Source organism: Pseudorca crassidens, chromosome 17 (genome assembly GCF_039906515.1).
Source record: "Pseudorca crassidens isolate mPseCra1 chromosome 17, mPseCra1.hap1, whole genome shotgun sequence".
Taxonomy (NCBI): domain Eukaryota; kingdom Metazoa; phylum Chordata; class Mammalia; order Artiodactyla; family Delphinidae; genus Pseudorca; species Pseudorca crassidens.
Genome location: NC_090312.1, coordinates 39,120,275 through 39,134,164, shown reverse-complemented (window position 1 = coordinate 39,134,164; position 13,890 = coordinate 39,120,275). Strand labels below are relative to the sequence as shown.

Here is a 13,890-nt window from a genome sequence, read left to right as displayed (position 1 = left end):
ACACGGGTTCGTGCCCCGGTCCGGGAAGATCCCACGTGCCGCGGAGCGGCTGGGCCCGTGAGCCATGGCCGCTGAGCCTGTGCGTCCAAAGCCTGTGCTCTGCAACGGGAGAGGCCACAACAGTGAGAGGCCCGCGTACCGCAAAAAAAAAAAAACAACCAAAAAAAAAAAAAAAAAAAAAAAAAAAAGAAAAAAGCCAGTCTCACAGCTGAACATAAATGTAAAGATCTTAAACAAACAAAAAATACATCATTCTGAATTTGAGTGTATAAAACATACATTATGATATATATGTTGACCAAGTTAAATTTATCTAGGAATGAAAGGTTGGTTCTACATTATAAAAAATTCATTACTATAGTTGTATTTTACCATATTAGCAAATTGAATGAAAAAAATCATATCACGACCTCATAGATAACAGGAAAAATTCAACAAATTTCAGCAACCATTTTAAACTCCAATGTCACCTTCTCACTGACCCTGTTAAACCTGCACTCCCTTATACTCTCCAAATCCCCTTGCTTTGCTTTTCCCTATAGCTCTTAACAATCTAACATAATTTTTTGTGTCTGGTTTTTCTTTCTTACTTTAAAAAATTGTGGTAAAATATAGATAACAAAATTTACCATTTTAACTGTTTTTAAGTGTACAATTCAGTGGCACTAAATACATTCACAATGCTGTGCAACCATCCCAATTATTTCCAAAACTCTTCCATCTCTTCCAACAGAAACCGTAACCCATTAAGCAATAGCTCCCCATAGCTTGCTACTCCCAACCCCTGGTAAGCTCTAATCTATTTTCTGTCCCTATGATATATATTTCCCTAGTATATAATTTACTTGTTTTGTTTGTGTAAATTCCCTGAGGGCAAGAATTTTAGGCTGTTTATTGCGGAAATCACGGCACTCATGACAATATCTGGCTTATTAAGTATTTGTGGAAGGAAGGAAGGAAAGAAGGAAGGGAGGAAGGGCTTTTAGCAAAGTAGGTCTAGAAGGAAATTTTCTTGATCTAATAAAAGGGATATATAAAAAGCAATAGTGGGACTTCCCTGGTGACACAGTGGTTAAGAATCCTCCTGCCAATGCAGGGAACACGGGTTTGAGCCCTGGTTTGGGAAGATCCCACGTGCTGAGGAGCAACTAAGCCCTTGAGCCACAACTACTGAAGCCCACGCCCCTAGAGCCCGTGCTCTGCAACAAGAGAAGCCACCGCAATGAGAAGCCTGCGCACTGCAACGAAGAGTAGGCCTCGCTCCCCTCAACTAGGGAAAGGCCGCGCACAGCAATGAAGACCCAACACAGCCAAAAATAAATAAATAAATTTATTAAAAGAAAACCAATAGGAAGCATCATACTCAATGGTGACATGTCAAAGACATTCCTTTAAAAACAAATAACAACGCAAATATGATTTTTTCTTTTTCTTTTTTTTTTTTTGCGGTACACGGGCCTCTCACTGTTGTGGCCTCTCCCGTTGTGGTGCACAGGCTCCGGACGCGCAGGCTCAGCGGCCATGGCTCACGGGCCCAGCCACTCCGCAGCATGTGGCATCTTCCCAGACCAGGGCATGAACCCGCGTCCCCTGCATCGGCAGGCGGACTCTCAACCACTGCGCCACCAGGGAAGCCCTGATTTCACTTTTGTTTCAGCTCAGAGACTTAAAATATTTCAATGATTCAAACATATGATAACAGAAGAAAGAAGAAATGATAAATGCAAAATTCAGGTTTCCTCTGAGATGGGAGGGAAGGGGACATCCGTATTGGAGCATCATATCTGGTCTTATATAGCAGTAAGAGTGTTCTTTTTCTCAAACTGTGTGGTAGGAACGTGGGTGGTCAACATTCTTTTGTATCTGCTTGGTATTAGATGTTTAAAATTTTTTAAAACCATAATATTGAGTGAAAACAAGTCAGACAAATGTCTTCTGTATTTTATGAATATAAAATTTAAAATCAGGCAAAACTAAATGATCTTCACTTCTTATTTGAATGCATAACTTCTAAATGGCAAAACTATAAAGACAAGCAAGAACAATTCATATAAAATTTAGGACCGTAGTTACCTTTGGCAGAAGTGAGGGTAATGGCTTACGCAGGGCTCCCAGATTATTGGTGATGTTCCTTCCTTGGGCTGGATTTGGTACGTAGGTGTTCATTTTAGTATTGTTTAAACCATGCATAGGGCTTCCCTGGTGGCGCAGTGGTTGAGAGTCTGCCTGCCGATGCAGGGATGGCCGCTGAGCCTGCGCGTCCGGAGCCTGTGCTCTGCAACGGGAGAGGCCACAACAGTGAGAGGCCCGCGTACCGCAAAAACAAAAACAAAAACCATGCATGTAAATTACATAGCTTCTTTGATAAGTGTGAAGTAGTGGATAATAAACCGGTTTTGATGGGTAACATAAACTCGGGTATTGTCCTAGACAAATTTCATCACCTGCCAACATTTTTCCAAGCACACTTTGCGGGGGGTGTTTGTCACCTGCTGATTTTCCTAAGCCTTTTTTTTTTTTAATAATTTATTTATGATTTATTTATTTTTGGCTTCATTGGGTCTTCGTTGCTGTGCGCGGGCTTTTTCTAGTTCCGGTGAGCCGGGGCTACTCTTCGTTGTGGTACACGGACTTCTCATTGCGGTGGCTTCTCTTGTTGCAGAGCATGGGCTCTAGGTGCGCGGGCCTCAGCAGTTGTGGCACGCGGGCTTCAGCAGTTGTGGCTCGCGGGTTCTAGAGCGCAGGCTCATGTGACGCATGGGCTTAGCTGCTCCGTGGCATGTGGGATCTTCCCAGACTAGGGCTCGAACCTGTGTCCCCTGCATTGGCAGGCGGATTCTTAACCACTGTGCTGCCAGGGAAGCTCTTTCCTGAGTCTTTATATTTTTAGGCAATACCAGTTAACTATGAGCAACATTTTTTAACTGAAAGGGAAAAGACCTTTCACTTAACAGTCTACCACAGACTGCATTACTACAGTCCTTAAAAAAAAGGTTTAAATTTTCTAGGGCATTTGTATGTACAAAGAGTACCCAAATACTCCTCCTCCCCACTGCAGTTTCCCCAATTATTAACGTCTTTAATTAGTGTGGTACCTTTGTTTCAATTGATGAACAGCGACACATTATTAACTAAAGCCCCTAGTTTACATGAGGGTTCACTGAGTTCTACATTCTATGGTTGATAAATGCATGATATGTATCTACCATTACAGTATCATACATAGTAGTTTCACTGCCCTAAACATCTCCTGTGCTTCACCTGTTGATCCCTCCCCTACTTCCTCTGCCACCCTGGCAACCTCTGATCTTTTTACTGTCTCCATAGTTTTGCCTTTCCCAGAATGCAACATAGTTGGAATCATACAGTATGTTATCTTCTTAGATTGACTTCTTTCATTTAGTAACGTGCATCTAAGGTTCCCCATGTCTTTTTTGTGGCTTGATAGCTTATTTTTCTTTTTTGGCTGTGCCACACGGCTTATAGGATCTCAGTTCCCCAACCAGGGACTGAACCCAGTCCATGGCAGTGAAAGTGCCAAATCCTAACCACTAGACCGCCAGGGAATTCCCTCATCTCTTTTTATTGCCAAATAACAGAAAGGTTTCTATCATTATCATCATAGCTATGTGCCAGGCATTATTCTAAGTGCTCTATACATATTAACTTATTTAAACCTTACAACTTTATAAGGTAGGTACTAGTAATATCCCCATTTTACAGATGAAACAAAGGAGATATTTTACAGAAGAAACAGAACAGAGAGCTTAAGTAACTAGCCCAAAGCTACAAAGCTAGTAAGTGGTGGAATAGAATTTGAAATCAAGCAGTTTGGCTCCAGAGCCTACACCCTTGACTACTGTACTGTACTGCTTCATGTAAAAATATCTAAAATAATTTTCAGGGCCTAATCTTGTTTATCAACTCATAGTGCTATACTCCCCAACTCTACCTCCTTGAAGGATCCTCATTCTTATCTTTTATGTCAATAAATTTAGGTATGTAAATAGCAGAAACTTTTCCATCTAGCACATTATTCTATATGATAATTATTAAATACTGATGAATAGTGACAGCTTTTTTGATCCTTTGCTGTATGCTAGACACTGCTAAGTACTTTCCATATACATTATCTTATTTAATCCTTACAACATCCCTTTGAGAAGGTGCAATTATTATCTCTCAGGAGACTGAGACTTAAAGAGGTTAAATAACTAGCTCAAGATCATACAGCTAATAAGTGGTAGATCTGGGCCTTGAATCCCGTTAGAATTACTCCAAAGTCTGTGCTCTTAAACCCGTTATTGACTGGGCGATTTTTGCAGAAACTAACTCCTATGGCCGGTGATTTGTTATTAAGTGATATTGATATGTCTCTCTGGTCAATAACGTTCGGGTAACAAAAGACATTAATACATTTCTAGTCAATGTGTTATAACTGCTCTTCCCAAGTGCTTCTAATATTATCTTTTGGTTTACCAAACTTTTCAAATTAGCATGACATTTCTAAATTAACCTCAAACAAATAGGTATATGTAAAATGTTACATGTGTATGTAAGAATGTTACAGCAGCATTGATATGATAATTTTGCAAATATGGAATTGTTTGGATCAATGCTTAAACACCTAAGGTATATTTACACAAAAGATGACTCCGCAACCGCTTTAAAAATGAGGGAGATCAATATGTAGTTACATGGAAGACCTTCAAGACAAGAAGAAAGCAATCTGTAGAGTAATATCTACAGTAAAGATCCATTTATGTAAACAAGCCAAAACCAAACTAGATGATTAAGTATATAATGAATAGAAAACTATCTGCTGGTTACACTCAAAACTCTTAGCAGTGGTCATCTTTGGGGAGGTAAGTGGAATGGCCAGTGAGTGACGGGGACTTTTACTTTTTTTTTTAAAATTTATTTATATATTTATTTTTCGCTGTGTTGGGTCTTCGTTGCTGCGTGTGGGCTTTCTCTAGTTGCTACGAGCGGGGGCTGCTCTTTGTTGCGGCGTGCGGGCTTCTTATTGCAGTGGCTTCTCTTGCTGTGGAGCGCGGGCTTTAGGTGCACGGGCTCCAGTAGTTGTGGCTCGCGGGCTCAGTAGTTCTGGCTCGGGCTCTAGAGCGCAGGCTCAGTAGTTGTGACGCATGGGCTTAGCTGCTCTGCTGCATGTGGGATCTTCCCGGACCAGGGCTTGAACCCGTGTCCCCTGCATTGGCAGGTGGATCCTTAACCACTGTGCCACCAGGGAAGTCCTGGGACTTTTACTTTTTTTTTTTCTTTTGACTTTTACTTTTTAATCTACATAATTCTGTGTTGGCATTTATTCTACAACAAGGAGGTATTCACGTAGTAGTTTCTGAAAATGTTAAAAGACTTCAAAGAACAAACACAAAATGGTTATACATAGCCTTATTACCACAGTGTAAAAATGTAAAGCCAGAAGTAAGCTTTGAGAAAAAAAGTTGGAATTTAAACTTCATAGTTGCCCCACCTTTATTTAGGTAATAGGATTTAGTGTATACATTAAACTTTTAAAAAATAAATGAACAGAATGACACAAAGGAAAATCTGCATGCTATTTTATTTCCATTAGAAAAATATTATCTATATAAAATTTGGTCCAGTTTCTTCTCCTTTACCTCTACCATTCAAACTTAAATGCTTTAATTTTACTCAAGTAAAAGCAGAATCATGTATCTGACACGAGAACTAAATAGTTCACACCATTAAATTAATAGTTTAATTGAATTAGGTGTGCTATTTATTATTTCTCAGGAAGAGTAACTCATCTTTCCTACATGCTATTTCCCTTTACTTTTATTTTTCTGAGTAACTATGTAATGTGTGTCTCTTTTCCCACATCCAGTAATGAGTGTTACAGAAGTGTAATTTATAACATCAGTAACTAGATTCATCATTAATCTTCAACGCATGTTCAATTCCCCTTATTATATGGTATTTCCATACTAACTTCAGATATTTCAGTCAACCTTACACTTTCCAACAAATACTGTAAAAATTAAGATGTTAATTTAAAAACATTATTAAAATTCCAGACTAAATAACACTGGGCCCACTTAGAGCGATGCTGTCACGAGAGGTCCTTGGACAGCTACTGCTTCAATCTCAACACGGCCTCCCTGTCAGGAAAATAATGAATAAATTAAGAGAGCGCCATAATACCTACTAAAAACATATGCAATTTTTAACATATGCATTTTTAACATTAAACTTATCAAAGAAGTAAAGGAGGGGGCACATGCACCAAGAATCTACAGTAGGCCAGGTTATCATGCTCAATGTGTTCGTCTATGTTAGCTCATGTGATTCCCACAGCAGCTCTATTATCAGGGGTTCTCTCAATGCAGAGGATTGATACACTGTAGCTTAGAAAGGTTGTTTAACCCATCCCAGGGCACAAAACCAAACAGCAGGGCTTCCCTGGTGGCGCAGTGGTTGAGAGTCCGCCTGCCGATGCAGGGGACACGGGTTCGTGCCGCGGTCCGGGAAGATCCCACATGCCGCGGAGCGGCTGGGCCCGTAAGCTATGGCCGCTGAGCCTGCGCGTCCGGAGCCTGTGCTCCGCAACGGGAGAGGCCACAACAGCGAGAGGCCCACGTACCAACCCCCCCCCCAAAAAAACAAACAAAACTAAACAGCAGAGGTTCAAACCCATGTCTTATAACTCCAAGTTTGGAGCTCCTTCCATCACATTCTATACCTAAATAAATTTGAAGATACTGATCATTCCAAGTAACAAAAAATTAAAGCATCAAAAATACCACTCATAGAAGATAAATTTCTTTAGTGGAAAATTGCCAGAAGTCCATGAGAGCTGCTTCTTTATACGTAGAAATACTGTGCTGCTAAGGGGCATAGGAAGAGCTTCTAGTTTGACTAGAATACCAAAGTAGGAATGGTGAGAAATCTATGAGCCACTGGTTTTCAGATGACTTTTTCTAATAGAAGGTCTAGTGTTTTTTTGTTTTTTGTTTTTGTTTTTGTTTTGGCCACGCCGCGTGGCTGGCGGGCTTAGTTCCCCAACCAAGGATCAGACCAAGGATCAAACCCGGGCCCTTGGCAGTGAAAGCACAGAGTCCTAACCCCTGGACCGACTGCTAGAGAATACCCTAGATTTTTTATTATATGATAGAAAAGTAAAATATTTACTGCAGAACTCACAGACCTGGCTCAGTTTATAGTCTCTAAGTAACAGTAAAACAATACAGCGCTATTTTAGTTTTTCTCACAATTTAAGTACTCTGATTCTGTTGTGTTCATGTCCATGTATGGCCTTGATTTTTAATTTTCTTAATTTTAAGACAAATGTGTACTTACTTTGGGCAAAGCAGCAACCTGGTAGGCAGCTCTTGCAGGAAAACTACTCTGGAAATCTAAATTTAAAAGAATTTCATTTCAGTTTTCAGATACTATGCTGAAACTCAACACTGCAGGATCAAGAATCTGGTAAGTGCTTCAGCTATGTGTCAGTTCTTAGATATAAGCAACGTGGAAAAGAAGAAGCTCATATTTATATTTGATAAGATATTTTGCCATGATTCCCATGATGTTTAATATTTTTAAAAAATCTTAGTTTTCTGGGGAAAAATATGAAAATACTCACATACTCTGACACTTCAATCTTGTTTGACATGAAGGAGGTTGTTTTTAAAGTGATAATTATAAGTAATGATGCCTTTTCCATGTTATACCTTTGTCTTATCTCACCAGGTGATAGGGATACTCATTTTCCCCACTAGGACAGCAATGTTAATAACAGATAACACTTACTGAGTGCTTACAACGTGCCAGCATCTGTTCTAACATGTTTACATGTTGTATTAACACATTTAAAATTCCAACAACCTTATAAGGTTTTATCCCCATTTTGCATATGAGGAAACCAAGGCACAGAAATATTAACTAACCAGCTAATGATCCTGAGAGAGTAGAACAGAGGTGGTGGCTAGACCTTATCACAGCGATAATAAATACAATCTATGTGTTGAAAAATGATTAGGAGGGCTTAGAAAGCCTGAGGAGGGTATAACAAAATGAAGCTTTAGGGAAATGGATTTGTCCGGTTGTAGTATGTTATTCTAGGGAATGCAATAGAAATATCTTGGATGTTTTCATGGGGGGGACACTGTGTGTTTCTAATCAGGCTATTAATTCTTTTAGGACAGGATCTATGACCATTTCTTTAGCATCTCCCAACATTCCTAATTCATAATGGACACTTATTAAGGTTAATAGATACATTTCTCTTTAAAATGGAAAATAGTAATAAAGCCAAATTACTTACATTGTTTGTAGATGTCATTGACAGTATTGAAGTCGTTTATGTCAGCCAGCAAAACCGTTGTTTTTACCACTAGGAGATACATACATTGTCATTAGGTTTATTTAGTTATTTGGTCTGATCCAAAACATTACTTAGAAAAACAGTACTGATGAAATAAATTTCATATTTTAAGGCAAGACAAGAAAAATTTAAACATAAAATTTTTTTTCTCTGCCCATTTAGTCCTCCTCTGTCCCCTCTAGTGTGCAGTGTGCATCTGCACTGAGCATTAGCCGGACCCCTCCAACAACAGAAATACCTGCCCAACCATGAAGTTCAGTTCTTCTTCTGCTGGTGCCAGCCATGTGACCCCTTAGAACATAACATTTCTTACTTATGACCTTATTAATGGCACTAGCTATATTACTTGTGTTCTGCCTATTTTACAAGATTCTTGTTTCTTGCATGATCAAATGCGACTGAGCCTCCAATAAAAATAATAAGTAGATGACTTGAAATTATTCACCTAAAATATAGTTCTACAGGATCAATGATTATAATAGTGTAACTCTAGATATGGGAAGAAGCAACAAGAGAGAATCATTTCCTGGCTTTTGGCTACTATTAACAGAGCTTTAGTCCACTAATAGGACATTGAGTGGCATAGCAATGAAATCCCCACCTGACCTGGGAATGAGCATTTCTAGCACAGCGGGACAAATTGGTCACGAAATGCCTCCCAAACCTTGGCTGAAATTAAGATTGAAAGAGAGGGGACTGTAAAGTAAGAACGTTGCCCACCATCCAGTTCTACAAGAATCAAGTCATTAGCCACTGCGGTCGCTGACCTACAATATATTGAGAAAGGAATTCAGGTAAGAGATCAGGATAAGGCACTCTGTGCTCTGGGAAAACTGGCAGAACCGGCCCTCAGATATTTTCGGGAGAAAATTTTATGCACCTAGTTTTTCACATGTTCCCATACTAAGAGAAGCACTAAAACCATTAACTAAGATATCTGTTCCTCGCGAACAGCAGTAACCTTCTACCAAGATGTGTGCCATTTGGATTGCATGTACCTCTTTGCCAAAATCATATATATTCTGGCCTTTCCCCTTACCTCTTTGGAACAGTCCTCTGATCTTTCTGTAAGTCGGCCAGGTTATAATCCTCAGGTTGGGTCAAATAAAATTTTCCATTTTTTTCTTAGATTGACTAATGATTAACTTTTCATTGATATTATGTATATGGCTCTGGACTGTCTTGATTAAAATGGGACTGAAATTAAACCAACTTCAAATAACAAAGATATGGCATGATATATTACTGGATGCCATGTGTTCTTCAAAAAGACCAAAGAAATATCAAACAGAAATGTGAAATAATACCAAGTTGCTCACCATTTGTGAAGTCACAGCCTGCTGCTTTCAGAATTTCACCCATGTTTGTAAGAGCCTGTGAACCGAGGTAAGAAAGGCCTAAGGCACTGATGCTACATTGAAGCTTTAATTCAATTCAATTAACCATCTTTACTAATATCTCCTTAAATAGCCTATGTTGCAGAAAAATCTCCCTTTTCTAGGAAATTCTACTCTTTGTAGGCCACCTCTATACAAGTGAATTGCTTCTTGGCTTTCTTTAATGGAATGAATCTTTCCGAAATACAGTGAGAAGTTGCCTCCTTTTGTGAGGAAAAAGACTGAAGTCTCTTCCTCAGTGCTAGAATGGTGAAATTCTCAGCCAATGTCCACTAAGCTAAAATAGAATTATTACTGGGGCTCCTAATTCCATATCACTCTGAGGATAAGTATGAGCTAGTAAGCATTAAAACCTGTTTTCTTTAAAGCAATATTTGATTTTAAAAAGGTTCTTTTCCTTTTTCTCAAAAAACAATAGTAGTAAATTGTGTACATGTTTGATATTCTGGGCTTTGGAAAAACATTAGTTTTTCACCCTGTCCTTAATTTATTATTTTTCAGTTCATTCTTCCACTTTGATTGGTCACATTATAATAGTTGATGACTTAAAAAAATTAATCTTCTAAATAGGTAATACATAGATATGACAAAAAATTCAAAAGCGATAAAAAAGCATATACAGTGAAAAGATGTCTTCCACCCTTACTCCCCCTCCCCAGTTTCCTTCATCAAAGGTAACCACTGTTTCTAGTTTCTTGTATATCCTTCCAGAGACAGTGAATGCTTGTACCAACATAAATGTATGTATCCTTAGACACACACACAGAGGGTAGCTTATTGTGCACGCTGTTCTGCATCTTGGTTTTATTTTATCATATAATAATTTATCTTGGAGATCTTTCCATATGAATTTAGTTGTACAGATGTAGCATGATTTATTTATCTAGTTCCTCATGGATGGACATTTAGATTGTTTTCTATCTTTGGATATTACAAATGACTCAGTGAATGTATTAAATTATAATTTAATTCCATTTATTGGATTAGAATTATATCCCCCATTCTTATTTAAAAAAAACATACTGCATGTAACCTTTGATATTTCTCTTTCTAACAAAATGTTGACTTTTATTTTTGTGGTGGTGGAGTTTTTTTTTTTTTTTGCAGGTCATTGGCCCTGATAAAACAATTTCCCAACCCAGGTGGAAGTGGCAAGATGTTTTCAATAATTCAGGGTTTTTCCCTCCCATTTTACTGAAATATAATTGACATATAACATTTATTAATTTTAGGTATATAACATGATGATTTGATACATGTATATACTGTGAAATCATTACCACAATAAGTTTAGTTGATATCCAGTAATTCAGGTTTAAGGTCACCTTGGAAAGTAAAATCTTTTTTTTTTTTGGTTGTTAAATGAGTCATCACATTTCCAACTTTCTACTGACATAAAACTGTCTTTAGTTAACCAGTAACTTAAAAAGTACTTATCTGATTATCTCTATAATAAACAAACCAGCCAAATGGATTCTTAATACTCCTCAATATTAAAAAGGAGTAGAGAAGGGAACTTCAAATGTGGAAAATGACTCACTTGTTTAGCCTCTTCTGCCACCCCTCCTGGCACAAGCTGTCCACTTGCAGGATCCATGCCTAGCTGTCCTGAAACGTAAATGGTCCTGTCGACTAACACAGCCTGACTGTAATGAACAGAAATCCAGGATATACGTAAAACATAAACATAAAATGTGAAACTCAATGCTAAAAGATTTCTTTGCTAAGACACAAAAAGAACAAAATGTAAAATAAAATAATTGATAATTGGACTTCATTGAAATTAAAACCTTTTGCTTACTGAAAGACATCTTTAAGAAAATGAAAGCCCAAGTCACGGACTGGGAGAAAATATCTGCAAAACACATATTTAACAAAGGACTTGTATTCAGAATATATAAAGAACGCTTACAACTCAATAATATAAAGACAACTCAGTAAAAAATCGGCAAGTGATCTGAACAGACACTTCACTAAAGAAGACATACAAAAGGTGAAGGAGTAATGCAAACCAAAGGCACACTTATGATACCATCACACACAATAAAGCATCACTGATAGTAACAAGTATTGATGAGGATGTGGAGAAACTGGAACCTTCATACTTTATTGGTGCAAATGCAAAATAGTACACATTGGAAAATAGTTTGGCAGTTTCTTAAAAATTTAAGCAGGGAATTCCCTGGTGGTCCACTGGTTAGGACGCGCTTTCACTGCCGAGGGCCGTGGTTCAGTCCCTGGTGGGGGAACTAAGATCCCGCAAAGTGCGAGGCGTGGCCAAAAAAAAAAAAAACAAAACACATACACATAACATACAACCCAGCGACTTCTTTCTTAGACAACTACTCAAAAGAAATATGTCCAAAAACTTCACATGGATATTCAGAACAGCATTATTCATGATAGCAAAAAGGAAAAAAATAAAAATAAAAAACACTCACGGATAGATCCAACTAAAGACTACATATTATTTGATTCTACTTATATAAAATTCTAGAAAAAACAAACAAAAAAAGCAGCAGAAAGTAGATGAGTGGCTGCCTGGGGCCAGGGGTAGGGGTGGGAATTGAACACAAACGGGTATGACGGATTGTTTTTGCAAGGGGGGGTGGTTTGCGGGGTTGATGTAAATGTTCAAAAACTTGACTGTGGCAGTAGGTGCATGACTCGATACATTTACCCAAACTCATGGAACTCTGCACTTAAAATGGTGAATTTTGTATGTAACTTAATACCTCAGTAAAGCTGTAAAACAAGCAAAAGAAAGCAATGCCAAGAGCACTTTTAAGAAAATAAGTAATTAGACAAGGTTGATCACTGCTGAAGGGTCAATTAAGGATCCACCTGTGAGGGTACATTTTTCTGCAAAGTGCTTATTTTCGGAACTGATTATTTCTGTAATGAGGATACTAAATATCAGAATTAGGATAAGGTCTCAAGAAAAAGCATAAGCTACACTGAGACCTGAAAGAGAGCCAAACACATCAACTTTAAAGGCAATTTATTTGTTTTTGGATAAAGAAGGCCCCGTCATTGTTTCTCTTAACTGTGATAAAAAAATATACATCAAACATAAAATTTACCATTTTAGGGACTTCCCTGGTGGCGCAGTGGTTAAGAATCCACCTGCCAATGCAGGGGACATAGGTTCGATCCCTGGTCCAGGAAGATCCCACATGCCGCGGAGCAACTAAGCCCGTGCACCACAACTACTGAGCCTGCGCTCTAGAGCCCGTGAGCCACAACGAGTGAAGCCCGCGCGCCCGTGAGCCCGTGCTCCGCAACAAGAGAAGCCACCGCGATGAGAAGCCCGCGCACCGCAACGAAGAGTAGCCCCTGCTCGCCACAACTAGAGAAAGCCCGCGCGCAGCAACGAAGACCCAACACAGCCATAAATAAATTTATATTAAAAAATTTTTTTACCGCTTTAACCGTTTTAAGGTACACAGTTCAATGGCATTAAATGTTTAAAAAATTTTTTTTGATAAAGAAAACAATATCAATTTAAATTTAGAAGTAAAATTTGTTTTACCCCATTTCACGGTTATTTAGAAAACAAGATATTCTCATTTCTAATTCCCTATAGTTTGTTTTCCAACATGCTCCCAACTTTCCTATCTTTCATTTCATGGCATTTCCCCTGATTTGCAGACCGTTATCTTTCTTCTTTATAATTTTAAATACAAAATTGATAATTTTATAACACGTAGTGGGTCTCTCGGTGGGCTTCCCGCCTTCCCGGGTTCCGTTTCCGGGTTCAGCATGTTGCATGAGGTTGCCCGGTGAACCCCGAAGGCCTGGCGCAGCTCGGACCCGGACTGGCCCAAGCCCCTAAATTCCGACCCCACAACCTCCGACCCCACAGGCCCCGCGTCCTTCTCAGCTCCCACAGGCCTCCTGTACCTGTAGGGACCAAGGGCCGCTGGGGCTTTCGCGGTGCTGATCACCTTTCTGATCAAAGCCGACATGGCTAATCCTTTTTCCTTGCCGCCCCTCGGAGACAACTACCACGTATGCTGCTTATACTCGTGTCTCACGGGTCTGAACAGCTGGGGCTAGAATTCCTGCTTTAAAGAGTGGCTGGTTGGCGGGGAGGGGGGGGGGTTCGCTCGGCATTCTGGGAGT

The 13,890-nt window shown here is 39.1% G+C and overlaps 1 protein-coding gene across 2 annotated transcripts; it reads right to left on the bottom strand.

Moving 5' to 3' along the window:
• Window positions 1-5,565: 5,565 nt before the first annotated feature.
• On the bottom strand, window positions 5,566-13,885 carry RIDA (reactive intermediate imine deaminase A homolog). 2 transcript variants are annotated; one of them, XM_067711679.1, is made up of 6 exons: window positions 13,669-13,882; window positions 11,306-11,411; window positions 9,688-9,742; window positions 8,309-8,377; window positions 7,342-7,397; window positions 5,566-6,143 (listed from the first exon to the last, which is right to left on the bottom strand). In XM_067711679.1, the coding sequence occupies exons 1-6, from the start codon at window positions 13,731-13,733 to the stop codon at window positions 6,081-6,083; spliced, it is 414 nt and encodes a 137-aa protein (XP_067567780.1). In that variant the 5' UTR covers window positions 13,734-13,882; the 3' UTR covers window positions 5,566-6,080. The 2 variants fall into 2 exon arrangements, with proteins under 2 accessions (XP_067567780.1, XP_067567781.1); XM_067711680.1 differs by lacking the exon at window positions 5,566-6,143 and adding an exon at window positions 6,700-6,724 and having other exon boundaries at window positions 13,669-13,885.
• Between the last annotated feature and the right edge of the window lie 5 nt (window positions 13,886-13,890).